General features: G+C 39.7%; 1 protein-coding gene across 1 annotated transcript in view; it reads right to left on the bottom strand.

Annotated features, from left to right (window-relative positions):
* The window catches only part of patl1 (PAT1 homolog 1, processing body mRNA decay factor), a 46178-nt gene that overhangs the window by 15305 nt on the left and 13738 nt on the right, over nt 1–17135 (bottom strand). Inside the window, exons 6-13 of the mRNA XM_057843073.1 lie at nt 13865–13945; nt 13188–13388; nt 11942–12043; nt 9033–9119; nt 7983–8203; nt 6011–6155; nt 5314–5431; nt 4969–5066 (exon numbers count right to left, since the gene is read on the bottom strand). Of these exons, the coding sequence (XP_057699056.1) occupies nt 4969–5066; nt 5314–5431; nt 6011–6155; nt 7983–8203; nt 9033–9119; nt 11942–12043; nt 13188–13388; nt 13865–13945 (1053 nt within the window). The remainder of the gene's footprint in view (nt 1–4968; nt 5067–5313; nt 5432–6010; nt 6156–7982; nt 8204–9032; nt 9120–11941; nt 12044–13187; nt 13389–13864; nt 13946–17135) is intronic.

The following is a 17135-nucleotide window of genomic DNA, read 5'->3' as shown; positions in this document are numbered from 1 at the left end:
TATAGTAAAGTATAGTATAGTTATAGAAATTTTATATTAAAACCCCTCTCAATGTTTTCGTTTTAATAAAATTTGTAAAATTTTCAATCCAAAAATAAACTAGTAGCCCGCCATTGTTGATGTCAATAACTACTTACACAATGGTAATGGATGCTGAAGCCAATAAAAGCAGTCGCACCCGAGCGCCAGCAGAGGGCGGAAAAACTCCATAAAACACAATTAACAAGTTGGCCTTTCACTATACTGACATTTAAATCTGTCTGAGCGGGGCTAGTGCGTTAATTGCGTCAAATATTTTAACGTGATTAATTAAAAAAATTAATTACCGCCCGTTAACGCGATAATTTTGACAGCCCTAATACATACATATATACATACATACATACATACATACATACATACATACATACATATATATATATATATATATATATGTATGTGTGTGTATATGTATATGTATATATATATATAATTTTTTTTTTCAAATAAATGCTTTTTAAGCACTTTAAATGTAATAATTATGATCAGTTTTGAACATAACTGTCCCACTGAATCATTTTTAAACAAGAATAAAGTACTGTAGTAGAAAAATGCTTGGCTTCATTAAATGCTTTTGTTTACCTAATGTGGCTGTGACTCTTAGAGTGACATGTAGAAATTACAAACTCCTCATAATCACTTCTGGCGTTTATTTTATATGTCTCGAACGTCTCCACATTCTCCCCCCACAGACACACACATTCATTCCAGCCCGCGCTCCATTGCAGAAACTGTTTAACAAGTTTAACAGTTTGATTGACAGATTGCTGCCTGGCTTCTTTGACCAGATCAAAGCCATCGTTAACTTTAATAAGCAAGTGCTGCAGTGACTAAGGGCCCAAGTACACCGCATGCGTGATCGTTGCGTTTGCGGTCCGACTCCGGTAAAAAATAGCGCCGGAGCCAATCCGTTCCCATTATATCCTATTGTTCAACGTATACCGGCCGCGTCAGTGCTCCGGCTTGACTGCGAACCACCTCCGGCGTGCCGCATGCCTGCCGCATGGTATAGGCTATTTTCTATTTTTGCCGGACACGCATCCGGCAAAATGGGCGGAGCTGGGCCTGGACGTAACAACCCAGGTGCCTAATCACGGTTTAAACACCAGCGAACATGGATGATGAGCGCTTCATCATGGAGGTGGAAACCCACAAAATCATTTATGATGCAGCAATCCTTTCTATAAGGACAATATAAAAAAGGAAGCTGCAAGGTGTCCTATTATGTGTGTTTTTCTGTCCTGATCTCATCATGATGCAGTCATGTCTGTCTCTTAATTCCAGATTAACTAAAATATCAATATGCAAAGAAAATATGTGCTCTCTCTCTGCTTCTCTGATGAGTATAGACTCCGTGTGTTTTTCGTTGTTTTAAATGGCACATTATCGCGCGCGATCACGCGAGAGCTCACGGGGGGGACGAGGTTGGCGGACCGCAGCCGTGCAGCAGCCGATATGATTTGCCTGTTTTTGACGGACTGCGTGGCACGCAGGCAACACTGAACCGGACCGCAAACGCAACGATCACGCATGCGGTGTACTTGGGCCTTGAGAGCTAGGAAAGGGGGTGAGAGACGCTGTGCGAGCGAATGAAGCAGATCAAGGGTTTGTGGCTCAGAAAAAAAAACAACAAAAAAACTATCGCACGTCCTTGCGATGGCGATGTTTAAACGATATATCGTTCAGGCTTACTTTTAACCAAGAATCGAGACTGTTTTACATCCATATCTATAAAGAATTCAGCGATTTAAGTAGTGCTGCAATGATTAATCGATTAACTCGAGTATTCGATAAGAAAAAAAATATTTGAATTACATTTTGTTGCCTCGAGTATTCGTTTAATTAAAGTGGCGTTGTAATGTTTTATTTTGAAGTGTTTACATTTAGTTTATTGATGAGGGTGGATACATTGCCCTCTGGTCTGCCTCATTTCACATGGCTGAATCCAACTGCTCCCTTTTAAGACCAACGTAAGCTAAGTTTTTCTTTGGGCTAATGTTTTTTAATGCATTCGTAATTTAGTTTATATATATATATATTTAGCCGTTTATTGAGGAAATATGAGTCCGAACCATTTGTCAAGAGCATTGGAAAAAAAAGTTAGCATTTTATAGCATTTAAGCTAGCGGACTTTTGCCGTGTAAGTTAGCCAATTGTTCTTTTGTTGTACATAGATCCTCATTTATTTATTTTTAATACCGTTTGAGGCTCAGCTCAGGTATTTTAATTTTTCATGTTCCTTTTCTGATTACTCGATTATTCGAACTAACTAGTTCATCGATTAATCGACTACTAAAATAATCGATAGCTGCAGCCCTAGATTTAAGCATTTATTCACAAGAATTTTTAACGAAAAAAGCGCTTTGTCTGTGATTCGACTCAGTCAGCTTTGATGGCCTCGCCAACAATGCAGGGCCCATATTTATCAGCCCCGCGTCCCGTCAATACATTATTAAGTACACACATATATATATATATATATATATATATATATATATATATATATATATATATATATATATATATATATATATATATATATATATATATGTATATATACACACTGGCAAGGATTCATACAATTTATTGATGAAGTCATCAGGAACATCAAAGAAAGCAGTCTTGCATGCCTCCCTGAGTTCATCAACATTCTTGGGTTTCGTCTTCCATGCTTCCTCTTTCAACCTACCCCAGACATGCTCAATGATGTTCAGGTCTGGTGACTGGGCTGGCCAGTCCTGGAGGATCTTGATTGAAGTATGTGATGGAGCACCATCCTGCTGCAGAATTTGTCCCTTTTTATGGTTAGGAATTTAAGAGGCAGCTAAGATTTGTTGATATTTCAGACTATTTATGTTGGCCTCCACCCTGCAGATCTCTGGCACACCCCCATACTGGATGTAACCCTAGACCATGATTTTGGTAATGATGTAACCACCAAACTTCCCTGTGATTTGTGGCGACTGTGGTGTAATTCAATGGAAGATTCATCTGAAAAATCTACCTTTTGCCACTTTTCCAGCGTCCATCCTTTTGACAGGCTGTGGGCCTTCGCAAATGCCACACGTATTTTTAATTGTCTGCACCCTGAGAGATCTGCAGGGTGGAAGGCAAGGTATTTATTCTGATTTAGGACTGAAAAGAGATACATAGAAGACATGCTTTTCACTTTTGCCCATGGTTTTTTAATTGTCTGCACCCTGACAGATAGTCTGAAATATCAACAAAACTTAGCTGCCTCTTTCATTCCTAACCATAAAAAGGGACAAATTCTGCAGCAGGATGGTGCTCCATCGCATACTTCAATCTCTATCTCAAAGTTCCTCAAGGCAAAGAAGATCAAGATCCTCCACAACTGGCCAGCCCAGTCACCAGACATGAACATCATTGAGCATGTCTGGGTAGGATGAAACAAGAAGCATGGAAGACGAAACCCAAGAATGTTGATGAACTCAGGGAGGGATGCAAGACTGCTTTCTTTGATGTTCCTGATGACTTCATCAATAAATTGTCTGAATCCTTGCCGAGGCCCATGGAAGGCCCATGACCCACCCCCATACTTCGCAGTGGGTATGAGGTGCTGTCTACACGCCAACAAGCTGTTTGGGAGGCATGCACGGAGAAAACCTTTCCTCACTCACAATCATAAACACAAACGTCTGGAGTTCGCCAAGCGGTATTGGGGTTTCAACTGGGACCGTGTGTTTTCGTCAGATGAGACCAAGATTGGAGCTTTTTGGCAACAAACACTCTAAGTGGGTCTGGCGTGCCACGAAAGATGCGCATGCTGAAAAGCACCTCATACCCACTGTGAAGTATGGGGGTGGGTCAGTGATGCTGTTGGGCTGTTTTGCTTCCAAAGGCCCTGGAAACCTTGTTAGGGTGCCTGGCATCATGAATGCTTTGAAATACCAGGACATTTTAAATCAAAATCTGTTGCCCTCTGCCCGAAAGCTGAAGATGGGTCGTCACTGGGTCTTTCAGCAAGACAATGACCCTAAACATATGGTCAAATCTACACAGAAATGGTTCACCAGACACAAAATCAAGCTCCTCCCATGGCCATCTCAGTCCCCAGACCTCAACCCCATTGAAAACCTGTAGGGTGAGCTGAAGAGGAGAGTACAGAGGAGAGGACCCATTGTCTCTGGATGATTTAGAGAAATTCTGCAAAGAGGAATGGCTGAAGATCCCTCTTTCTGTCTTTTCCCATCTTGTGAAACATTATAGGAGAGGATTAGGTGCTGTTTTGCTGGCAAAAGGGGGTTGTACAAAGTATTAACACCAGGGGTGCTAATAATTGTGACACATTATTTGATGTCAAATAATTATTTCTTTATGTGGGATTTTTTCCCCACTAAATAAATGCACTTATATTGAAAGTTGGATTTTTCTCCTTTTTTCCATTAAGGTCCCATATTATTTAGAAAAAAAAATTATTAGAAGCTAAAAAACACATAATTATTATAAATCCAATAATTATGGAGGGCACTGTACATTAAATTTTAAATATGTAAATTAAAAACCCGATCCTATTCAACCAATTCCGGTGACTTTTGTTGTATAGACATCGGAAACAATCTAGACAAAATCGTATCGATTTCCCTCGTCACAGCAAGTAGGCAATTGATGGACAGTAGGGACTTAAGTGGGGCGGGGTTTCAGCACAGTCAGCAAACATACATACAGTATCTGAGAGCTAAAGTACCAGCCTTAGTTTTTCCTATGTTGAGGCCTTATAAATATACTTAGCAATTTAAAAAAAATAAATTTAAATTAGTCAGACTTTTTAACAGCAGTTTTTTTGGCCAAGTTAAATACATTGATGTTGACTTCAATTCAACAGGACCTTTAACAAGGTACCAAATACTTTCTTTTACAGCACTATATATAAAAAAGAAACGCACACAGACACAGACTGAGTTGTACCTCGTCATCTGAGCGCGTCGTCACTACTGCATCAATCATTTTACGTGGATTGTTGACACTTGAAACCGTCAGCTTACCCAGAGACCCTGCAAACTGAACTGTGAGAAAAAAACACATTTAATTGAGCTCAAAATTATCTTAACTCAAAGAACTACACCGAGTTTCTATAATCACATGGTTAAGAAATCTTCCAAAAGCTCACAAATGTCATTGGACATTTTATATGAACTAACTATTCGATCAAATTAATTAAAATGGTAAGTGAATTGCCTTTTATCTTTGAACAATGTTGATGCTTAAGACGAAGATTGGGAAAGTAGACAAGTCTTAACATTGGAAATGTACCTGGTCTGTAGGTGTGTTCAATCTTGGCGACTTGTGGAGTGATGAGCTTGGTAGTGTGTTCTTTTTTGCTGCTGTCTCTCTCTTTCTCCTGACGTTTCTCCATCTTTTCATAGTAGTGCTACAAATGTAACAGTGTTAAGATTGATTATAATTGTAAAACAATGCATTATATGAAAGTTTAAATGAAATTGAACTGGATACATCTGTGTTGTTTTTTTTTTCTTCTCACAATGAACTTTCTGAGGTTGAACCCAATCTTGGTTGGCATTCACATCAATTCTTATATTAGGTAGTGTGTAGAAGTTGAATAATGTGTCCAAGGGTAAAAGTAAGCCGGAACAGTCTGGTACGCCGTAAACTATAAGATCCCGAAAAATGATGGCGACTGTCAAAACTGCCATGATAAAAAAAAAAAAAAGGGAAAAAGACTTGCTAAACTGCCACACACACGTTATCTCCAAGAAGAAAATCTACAAACGTAAGCTTAGTTTACATACACAAATGTTAACACCAAGCCTAATAAAGTACTTTTGTAGCATTTTATCATTTATATGGTATATATTTATATATATATTCCTCTGAGTTTTGTACACCGTTTCCCTCTCATTGTATCTGACCATGGACTCGGTTGTCTTGTTCATATGACAATTCAAAGTTTCAACAGGCAAGATACGACATGAATTACATTGTAACAAACCTGATAGTAGTAGTCATCCAGGAAAGGGTCAGTACTTTGAAGTTGCATCATTTGGATCTTAGTGACCCATTCCTTCTCTTTCTGAGTCATCAGGTTACTGTACGGGTCCCTGCTACGCCAGTCCCCTCCAGTTCTGCTTCTATCCCTTCAGGAAGGCACATGGTCCAAATGAGATTCGGTTTTGTTCGGCAGTCTGAATCTCTCAATAATAGTTAAGGGTGTGCCATCTTAGGCACCCCAAGATTCGATTCAATTACGATTCGGGGTGCTGCGATTCGTTTATTGAACGATGATCGCGGTATTGACAATGATCACGATTATTGCGATTATCGATGCATCATGCATGACTAATTAATAAAGTAGCCAAACAAATTTATGTCCATTATTTAATTAAAATATCCTAATAATTCAACAGGAATGATGGAAAAATACCCATACAACCAAAAGCTGCCTTTAAACTGCTTTTTTTTTTTTTCTTTTTACGAGAAAGTGCAACAACATTAACCATTTTAAAGGCCGTACTTATTTCTCAACATGCCTACACAACACACAGCTGACCTTGAGATGCTCTTTTTCAAAAGAAGGTGCAAAAACAGCTGTTTCAAAGGCAGTACTTATTTCTCTCAACAATACAATAAAATTTACACTGGTGGAATGAATTCCACATTTTCTGGAAACAAACAAAGTGTCTTTGGAAATAAGACTTCTTTTAACCAATGTACCTTGTTTTCACAGATTTCTGAACAATTTTGCATGTTTGTAGCGTTTCCGCTGTACTTAATGCTGGGTTTAAACGTTCTGCACCTGGAATAACTGTTTTAAACCACCAAACAACGCACAACTAGACATGGAACTACATTAGTGCTGAAACGATCAATCGATTAACTCGAGAATTCGATTCGAAAAAAATATTCGAATAAAATTTTGTTGCTTTGAGTATTCGTTTACTTAAAGTGGCATTGTAATGGTTTATTTTGAAAATGTTTACATTTAGTTTATTGATTAGGGTAGATACATTGCCCTCTGGTCTGCCTCATTTCACATGGCTGAATCCAACTGCTCCCTGTTAAGACCAACGTAAACTAAGTTTAAGTTTGGGCAATTTTTTCTAATGCATTCGTGATTTAGTTTATATTTAGCTGTTTTTTGTGAGAATATGAGTCTGATCCATTTGTTAAGAGCATTGGGGGAAAAAAAGTTATCATTTTATAGCATTTAAGCTAACGGACTTTTGCTATTTAAGTTAGCCAGTTGTTCTTTTGTTGTACATAGATCCTCATTTATTTATTTTTTATATCGTTTGAGGCTCAGCTCAGCTATTTTAATTTTTCATGTTCCTCATCCGATTACTCGATTATTCAAACTAACTAGTTCATCGATTAAACGACTACTAAAATAACCGATACCTAAAATACATGTTAGCGAAGTCGCTAATTAGCATAGCGCTCGGCGCTAACTGGTAACATCTCAAAAACAACAACAATAAATGCTAAACAGTACAAGAGGGATTGTGTACTCACCTCTTATAGACGCACACGGGACTTTGCAACACACTAGGGATGTTTTCCAATTAACACGACTTGAACCTACTGGACAACTGATAGGCAAGGAGCAACGAACTACCTCTCTTCCCCTCACGCTCTAACAAAGCGCAACTGCCGGGTTCCCTGCCTGTCTCAAACAAAAATGTATTGTCAAGTCTTTTGAAAAGGAGTAAATCTCTCGCTCAGTAACCAGCTGCATCGATCATAACGTTGTGCGTGCGTGCGTCCATTAAAGGTGTCCGGGCGGCAGACGTGTCTTGAATTTCTTTCCTCTACTAGCGGCTGTCATAAAGTTATTAGGGAAAATCATCGTTTTTGAATATTTATGAATCGTAATTGAACCGTCACGTGTCGAATCGCGATGCATCTAATAATCGATTTTTTTGGCACACCCTTAATAGTAGCACAAATTGCAGACAATCACTTACCCGCCCCTGTTTTGCATACGTTGCGTAAGTATGCGACGGTGTTGAGGATGAAGGTGAGTGGCATTGTGCCTAATGGGTGGCATGTGATTGGGGTGGCCATGAGGATGCGGAGGACCCATTCGATGGCCGTGTGCAGGGTGTGGGCCGCTGAAAAATGGTCTGAAACCACCACCGGCTGGTAACAAAGGTGGGACTGGACCACCACGGGGAACTCCGGCCACCTAGAAACAGAGAAGCGTATAATGTAAGGAAGGTCACCCATACAGGACACACAGAACTAGGGGTTGGAACGTCTGGGTACCTCACAATACGTTTTGCGATACAAGGCTCACGGTAATGATGATCTCGCAATAAACAGAAAAACAAGCTCTTTTCATCCTTCTGCTGTTAACAGAAATGAGTATATCAATCGTAGTCATCCAATCCATTTGAGCTGGGAGGGTGCCATCCCTCCCACTTCAAACGGATTGGTCGTTTATGGCTGTCAATGGCAGCCATTGAGTTCATTTTGGGACATTTCATGTCATTTCCTGTTGATTTTCAGTCCCGTCCCTTTTCTTGTGGGGCATTTATGGGTCACTTTCTGTTGATTTTACGGAATTTAAAAGTCACTTCCTTTTTAAAAGTGACCAGGAAGTAACCTGTAAAAGCCCTAAAATGAATAGGATATTACCTGCTTGGTGTGAATGCTCCAGTTTCGTCTATTGACGGCGCTAGTCCAGTCAAAACGAACTGGATGTCTAGCGCTGTCAATGGCAGCCTAACAGTGTCAACATAGACCCTATTCTAATGGAAGATTATTAGTTGCAACCAATAGGTTCTTTTTTTTTCTAAACAGTGACACTTTTTCAAAACGATATATTAATTCTTGGCAGGATCATATTGATAACCTAATAACGGGACTAATCATACATGCCGGCAAAAATCGATTATCAAATTTGTTGGCAACACATTTATTAATCGATTAGTTATTGCAGCCTTAGCTTGCCATAAACAATTATTTATCCAAAAGAAAAAAGAACTTTCCTCAGACTGCAATGTATCACTGACCTGAGAGTTGAGAAGCTGGGCCCGTTGAATCTGTGACAGCACTGGACCTACGCCTGGAGGAAATGGTCCACGACAGAGTGGCGAGTTCTTGGGGTAGGTGGGTGTGAGGAGGAGGCAAAAAACAGGTGAATGTAAATTTCCTCTACTTTTTTCTACAGTAAAAAGTTTACAGGAAAAAAAAAAAGATTTTGACAACCACTTCGAAAAAATTTTAGTCCTACAATACAAAAAATTTTAGTCCTACATGCGGCGTCTCAGGAGGGGAAACCAGTGCACCCTCAACACTGTATCCTAAGGGAGGGAACCTCTGGGTAGCTCACGATATGATACAATTTGCGATACAAGGCTCACAATAACGATTATCTCACGATAAGGTGATACAAGTTATCGCTACGTGGGTCAGGAAATCGTTCTACGATACTCTACAATACAATTAATAAACAACTGTGAATTGAAATTATTTTATCACTGGTATATGTCCAATCCACTTGAACTGGGAGGGTCCCTTTTCAAACGGGTGGGATGTCTATGACAACCAATAAGTTCATTTTGGGGCATTTCCTGTTGATTTTCCATCACTTCGTGTTCATTTTGGGGCATTTCTGGGTCACTCCCTGTTGATTTAGGGTTCATTCATGTTGATTTTGGGTCACTGAACAGAAAGTGACCCATGAATATCTCCAAATAAATAGGAAGTGAAAAAACACAAAAGAGAATGAAAAAAAAGTGAAATCATGATCATTTTAAACAAAAGTCCAAAAATGGGCCGGACAAAAGTATTGGCACCCTCATCACAACCTTTAGACAAAATAACTGCGAACAACCGCTTCCGGTATACATCAATGAGTTTCTTACAATGCTCTGCTGGAACTTTAGAACAGTCTTCTTTGGCCAACTGCTCAAGGTCTCTGAGATTTGAAGGGCGCCTTCCCCAAACTGACATTTTCAGATCTCTCCACAGGTGTTCTATGGTATTCAGGTCTGGACCCATTGCTGGCCACTTTAGAATTCTCCCGTGCTTTCTCTCAAACCATTTTCTAGTGCTCGTTGAAGTGTGTTTTGGGTCATTGTCCTGCTGGAAGACCCAGGACATCTGAGGGAGACCCAGCTTTCTCACACTGGGCCCCATGCTGCAAAATGTGTTGGTAGTCTTCAGACTTCATAATGCCATGCACACGGTCAAGCAGTCCACTGCCAAAGGCAACAAAGAAACCCCAAAACATCTAGGAATCTCCGCCATGTTGGACTGTGGGGACTGTGTTCTGTTTCCTGTAAACTCTATGTTGATGCCTCTTCCCAAAAAGCTCTACTTTTTTTCTCATCTGACCAGAGAACATTCACCCAAAAGGTTATTGGCTTTCTCAGGTAAGGTTTGGCAAACTCCAGCCTGGCCTTTTTATGTCTCTGGGTCACAAGTAGGGTCTTCCTGAGTATCCTACTTTAGAGCCTTTTACAATCAGACACCGATGGAAAGTATGGGTTGACACTATTATACCCTCGGACTGCTGGACAGCCTGAACTTGTTTGGATGTTAGTCGAGGTTCTTTATCCACCATCCGCACAATTTTTTGTTGAGATCTCATCACTTTTTCTTTTCCGTCCATATCTAGGGAGGTTAGCCACAGTGCCATGGGCTTTACACTTATTGATGAAACTGCACACGGTAAACACTGGACCATTCAGGTCTTTGGAGATGGACTTGTAGCCTTGAGATTGCCCATGCTTCCTCACAATTTTGCTTCTAAAGTCCTCAGACAGTTCTTCGGTCTTCTTTCTTTTCTCCATGCTCAATGTGGTACACACAAGGACACATGACAGAGGTTGAGTCAACTTTAATCCATTTTAACTGGCCACAGGTGTGATTTAGTTATTACAACCACCTGTTATGTGCGACAGGTAAGTAACATGTGCTGTTAATTACACAAATTAGAGAAGCATCACGTGATTTTTCCAAAGGGTGCCAATTCTTTTGTCTGGCCCATTTTGGGAGTTTTGTGTAAAGTGATAAAGATTTTTTTCCCCCTAGCAAAACAAATGAAGATATTACTACCAAAGCATTTGTAATTGCAATCATTTTCTGGGGGAAATTGAGCATTATCTGACAGAATTGCAGGGGTGCCAAAACTTTTGGCCAGCACTGCAACATAGACACAATTATAAGGAAGATTTAAGAAGCAACCTCTTAGTTTTTTTGTTTTTTTTTCCCAACAGTGACACCTTTTAAAACGATATGTCACACCCCGTGTACAGTGAAGATCTCGACTCGGGATGTTGTGAGTCAGTGGGCTAAATATTCAGACTTCCCCAACTTGCCTTCCCATAAGGAAACAGAGCCTTAGGACTCTGAGGGGCTCTCCAATCTCTGGGGCTAAAGTTACTGAGGTGGTTAAAAAGTTGTGGCAGGGCCCATGGGGTTAGGGGTGTTTTGGTTAACAGACCGCTACAACATTGCATGCAAATAAGAGACAGAGCCTCGATTGTCAGTGGTGCTTCTTTCTAAAAAAGGTGACAAGGGGGTTTGTTCTAACTACGTAGGAACACACTTCTCAGCCACCCTGGGGAAGAGCGCCTACATAGAAAAGGTCATTTTTCTTTCTTTTTTTTCTCTTTTTGTGTGGCCCTTTTGTCAGTAGAATATTATTTATTAAATAACTATTTATTTATCATGTACTTAAGGAGCATGTTTAGCCGTCTTTGCATTGAGGAACATTGCTTTTTGCTTTACATCCTGAAGTAAAAACTGAAAAAAAAAATTACTTGCTAATTTGGCAAGATACTCATTCCTGTGGTGTTAATGATTAAAGCCTAAATAATGAAGTTCTACAGCTTTCAAATGAGTTACCATCTGATTATGTCATAGAAAATTAGCGCGGGATTGTATATTATCGAGAAAGGAGGAAAAATCTTACAGTGAAATTCAGCAGCGTGTTTGGTGACAAACGTTCAGGGAAAGGAGGAGGGTATCTGTGCTGGATCGGAGCTCTTACATGAACCGCTGTGGGGTGATGAATCTTCACACACAAACAAATATACAAAAAAAGACTCCAAATTAAGTGTGGAACTGTGGATAAAAGAGCTATTGACAAGGATGACAGGATTGTGAAAACAAAAGCTTTTTTGGAATTCACATAAATTAGTCTAGCTCTTAAGGTGCGTTCAGACCGGACGTGTTTTTTTTCTCGTCATGCGGTGTGTTCCCATACAAAGTCAATGTAATTGCGCGTTAAAGCGCGACAAATGCCTGACAGGCGACATGCATCAGGCACGACGTGGTGTCGCCAGTTCAACCCGATAGGCCACACGTTCAAATTTCACGCCGGAGAGAAGATGGCTGATTTATTCTTTCCGCGACAGATTTCGGCCACGACAAGGAAGCAGCCAATCAAATATGTTTTCTAATTCACAGGACTTCAGTTGCTGGAGCCGGCCCGGAACCTTCCCTAACATACACTCAACAAAAGTCCAAAGAAATACATAATAAAAAAGGACTATAAGAATAGTACAAATTTAGATAAAAGATAAAGATAGATAAATGTCTCGATACTACGAGAATGAAATCATATATTGCAATTTTACGAGAGAAAAATCGTAGTATAATGAGATTAAATTCTTAACATTACGAGATTAAAGTCGTAATATTAGAAAAAATATGTCATATAGTGTAAAATTAAAAGATTAAAATCGTAATTTACGGGATAAAATGTTTACTAATTTTAACATTACGTGAACTGGAAGTGTTTTGGTTTAACGGGCTGAGACTTTTACCAACGTAAGATTTTTTTTTTTTATCAACACAAAACTACTTTTGGCGTAATATTAGGAGAATAAAAAAATCTAATTATAAGATTAAAGACATATTCAAATTACATAAACTAGAAGTTTTCTGGGGTACACAGACTTCAACTTTTGGTGACGTAAAGGTCAGTTTGAACACAAAATAGCATTTGTCGACGGGCATAGGGCGAGCAACGTGATGTTGCGCGACAAAGCGGCGTCCGGTCTGGACGCAACTTAAAGAACACAAATATGTATGTGACATAGCATTTGGGTGAATACTGGCTCATTCATAGAGAAAATTGAAATTTCCTGCAATGAAAACATCAAGCAAGACAAAGAAGGATTAGGTATAAATGTGAGCCATGATCATCTGATTACCTGATGATTTAAGGAGTGACCCATTGGTTGTTTTGGCGGAGTACCAATAGGCACTGCTCTGACTGGAGGTGAACCAATAACAGGAGAAGAAGCGCGTGGCGGTGGAACCCTTTCTGACAAATCCCGTCCTTCATCATTCATCCCCGGAGACGGACGTTTCGGAAGCCCTACCTCCTTTATTATTGACATTAATGGACTATCCTGAAGAGGCAATCAGAAAAAAAGCCAAAAGCATTAAAACTTTCATTTAGATAAATAACGAGCCTAATACAAGTATAATAATACAGATCATGGTAACGTCACATCTGTATTCTCATTCATTTAGGTCATTCCATTCGTAGGGCACTGAACTGATCGCAACTGGATTGATTTCTTATTGTCTTGGACGACAGAAAAGTCCAGTTGCGATGGCTTCTGATCAATAGTCAGCTCAGCGTCTGTGAAAGACAGTCGATTTTGTGCTTCTAAACACTGGCAGAAGCAGACTTCATTTAAATTCAGGTTTAATCCTTCACAAAGAGTAAGCAGTGTAATTTTGTTGCAAATGTCGCAAAAATACAACATGACCTCAACGGTATGAACTCTGGACAGATGAATTCGATGTGATACACAAAATTCATAAAGATAAAAATCAGTTCTCGGACATACTAAATCATTAACATATAAAAATAACTCACCTCCATGTGTGTCACTAATCCAGGGGTAACACTGACTGGTCCAAAACCCATACTGTTCTCCCAGATATTCCGCGTATTCATCTAAGAGTGTGGGGGATAAACACATTAACGCAACTTTGAGTGAAAGCAATAAAGGCCTACAACTGTTGAACAGCTGTTAATGTAGAAATTCTTGACCCTTTAAACCAGTACTTCTCAAATAGTGGGGCGCGCCCCCCTGGGGGGGCGCAGAGCGATGCCAGGGGGGGCGCATGTGTCCTCGGGGAACATGCTTTTTTCTTTTCTTTTTTTTTTTTTGCCGGACTGGAATAAAGTGTACTTGCACATCCACTCAGTGGGTGGCAGTGGCGCTCTCATTTTCAGAGTGCGTGCAGTATTTTTGAACTAAGGAAGAGCACTCAGCACACAGAAAACAGATATGAAGAGCAGTCCGCCGCCGCCGTTTTCGAAAGCCGTTTTCCGACCGGACTCACTCACGCAGCGAGTCTTGTCCGGTTCTCATGTCGCCGCCCGAGAAGTGCCATTTTCGGCTTGGGATCGTCATGACGACCGCCCTCACCTACGGTTCTACCTCGGCCGCCGAGAATGCGCTTTTTTCGTGTCGTTTGCCTTTTAGCTTTGACTTTTAATACAGTGGGGTGATGAGGAAAGACTACCGTTTACTGTGTCTGAAAATAATTATAGCGGACTGCCAGAAGCCAAATCAGTTAAGACGCCAGTTAAAGACATTCGACCCCAATCTCATTGATAAGCCGCTTGATTGTTTTTCAGCGAAAACGTGCCGAATATTGCCAACAATAGTCCTGCTTTGTCAGTAAACCAGTGAGCATTGTTCGCATTCTCATTGCAAAATGACTCCACACCATTGCAAAGGAGGTAATACTGAGTGTGAGCAGCAAAAATAAAAACTGTCCTTCTGTCCAAGGACACTCTTTTTTTCTCCGTTATTCATTTTTGTTTTTTCGGTCAAATTTTTTGGCATGTTGTCCTCATGAGTAAATGTTTCTAATCAATTTGAATTTGTTATAATTTACGGATTTTATTACATTTTATTTTTCTGTATCAAATGGTCAAAAATACCTTGCGTGTATTTTTACAGTTTGAATGTGACTTTTTTTTTTTAAATTCAGGCAAATTGATGCACGTCAAGTCTTCTCTGTTACAAACAAAACAATGTTAATAAAGTTATACTTTATTATAAGTTGATCTGTTACTTTTTTTCTTTATTAGAAAAAAATGACACAATGTTTGGCAGATGCGTATTTATAATAGTAATTTTATAGACGAATAATACTATTTACAGTAGCGGCGGAGAGTTTGGGGGGGCGCGAAACATTTACGTCTTGCTTGGGGGGGCGTAACAGAAAATAATTGAGAAGCACTGCTTTAAACAATGCACAGCAATGTAAAACATTGTTTCCTGAAAGCTTCGAATTTTATGAACGCATTGCATTTACAGAATATTTTTGCTCTGAAATATACAGGAATTTAATAATGAAACGGGCTAACGAGTGCAACTGTTACAAAACTGTAAGGATTCCTGCATCAATGTTTACGCTACATAAAAACTGGCTAAGGAGGGTTTTTACTGCTCATCACAATTGCAAATGCCTTATAACCTCAATAGTGCCGCAACGATTAATTCGAGTAATTCCATTAGCTTTGAATAAAATTTTGCTGCTTCGAGGATTTGTTTAGAGTGGCATTGCAATGGTTTGTTTTGAAGGTGTTTGCATTTAGTTTTATTGATTTGCATGAATATACTGCCCTCTAGTGTCAACAATGAATATAACAACTCATTCAACATGATTGGATCCAGCTGCTCCTTGCTCAGACAGGTTGTAAGTTGAGCTATTGTTTGTTTGTTTATGTATTCATAATTCAGTTTAAAAGTATATTTAGGGAATATGTGTTTTCACGATTTGTTAAGAGCACTGTTATTTAAAAAAAAAAAATACAGTGGTACCTCTACATACGAAGTTAATCCGTTCCAGGACCTTGTTTGTAAGTCGAAATGGTCGTATGTCGAGCAGGATTTTCCCATAGGAATACATTATAATTCCATTAATTCGTTCCACAGCCCAAAAACCTTCACTAAATCCTTAAAAAATACTGCTGGTACTATTACAAATGGCAATTACACATAGCAAAACAAATAAATTATAAATCAAAATCGTAATAATAATAATAATAATAATAATAATTCCTGTATTAATGTAACGAATCGGGTTCTAATGTGGCGGACGTCTTTTGCTGACCCTGAACGCACAGCGGGGCTCACGTGCCAGAGACAGACCGGTGAGCTTGTCACTTTGAATGTTTTCTTGAGAACACCTCAACTGCGGCAGACAGAAGGTGTTTTTGTTTTGAATAAGTTGTGAAATAAATGATAAAAACGTGGCGAAGTTGGCGAGTTCTCTGGAGATGTTACCACAAAAGGAATTGTCAGCTTAACTTATAAAGACTGGCGAACGATGGTCATAGGAGGACCGTGGAGATGTATTTTTGAGCCATTTCACGGATGCCCACCCTACGCTCATATTTTTCTGTCATTTGCATCTTCATATAGAAGGTAAGCGTCAACTTTTTCCTTGTTTCACCACCTGTACCAACCTTTTCTGAAACCAGTGTTGATTTGTCACACAAGAAAATCCGCCGTGCATTCGTCTGCGGTGCTGCCATTGTCGTCGTATTTCGAGCATGTCGTCGGATGTAGAAACAAATGGCGAGTCAAATTTTAAATCGGATGTCGAAAAGTTCGTGTGTCGAAGCGATCGTATGTAGAGGTACCACTGTAATAATTTTTTTTTGCTGTATTGATTTGGGTGAATAGACCGCCCTCTAGTGGCAACAGTGAATATGACATAACTCATCTAACATGGCTGGATCCAGCTACTCCTTGTTAAAGGGGAAGATTTTTTTTTTCACATTAGGCTTCATTTTCAAGTTAACGTGGGTTGAATTCAGGGGTGGGCAAAAGGTCCTCAAAAAGGTCTTCAAGGGCTGTAGTGGGTCATGGTTTTTGTTCCAACTGATTCAGCACAGACAGTTTAACCAATAAGGTTTCTGCTGAAACAAGAAGGACATGACTGCGATCAACTGATTGCGCTTGCAAGACACCAGATTGGTGAAAGGTGTCTTCCTGATGGCTTGGAACAGAAACCCGCACCCACTGCGGCCCTTTGTGGAATAGTTTGCCCAACCCTGGTTTAATTGCTTGGTGGAGTTCTCTTCAACAAATTACGTGCAGTTTGTTAGTTATTTGTTAGTT

The sequence above is a fragment of the Corythoichthys intestinalis genome, chromosome 8 (assembly GCF_030265065.1).
Source record: "Corythoichthys intestinalis isolate RoL2023-P3 chromosome 8, ASM3026506v1, whole genome shotgun sequence".
In the NCBI taxonomy this organism is placed as follows: domain Eukaryota; kingdom Metazoa; phylum Chordata; class Actinopteri; order Syngnathiformes; family Syngnathidae; genus Corythoichthys; species Corythoichthys intestinalis.
The sequence above is the reverse complement of the archived record's forward strand: the minus strand, read 5'-3'. Positions and strand labels throughout refer to the sequence as shown.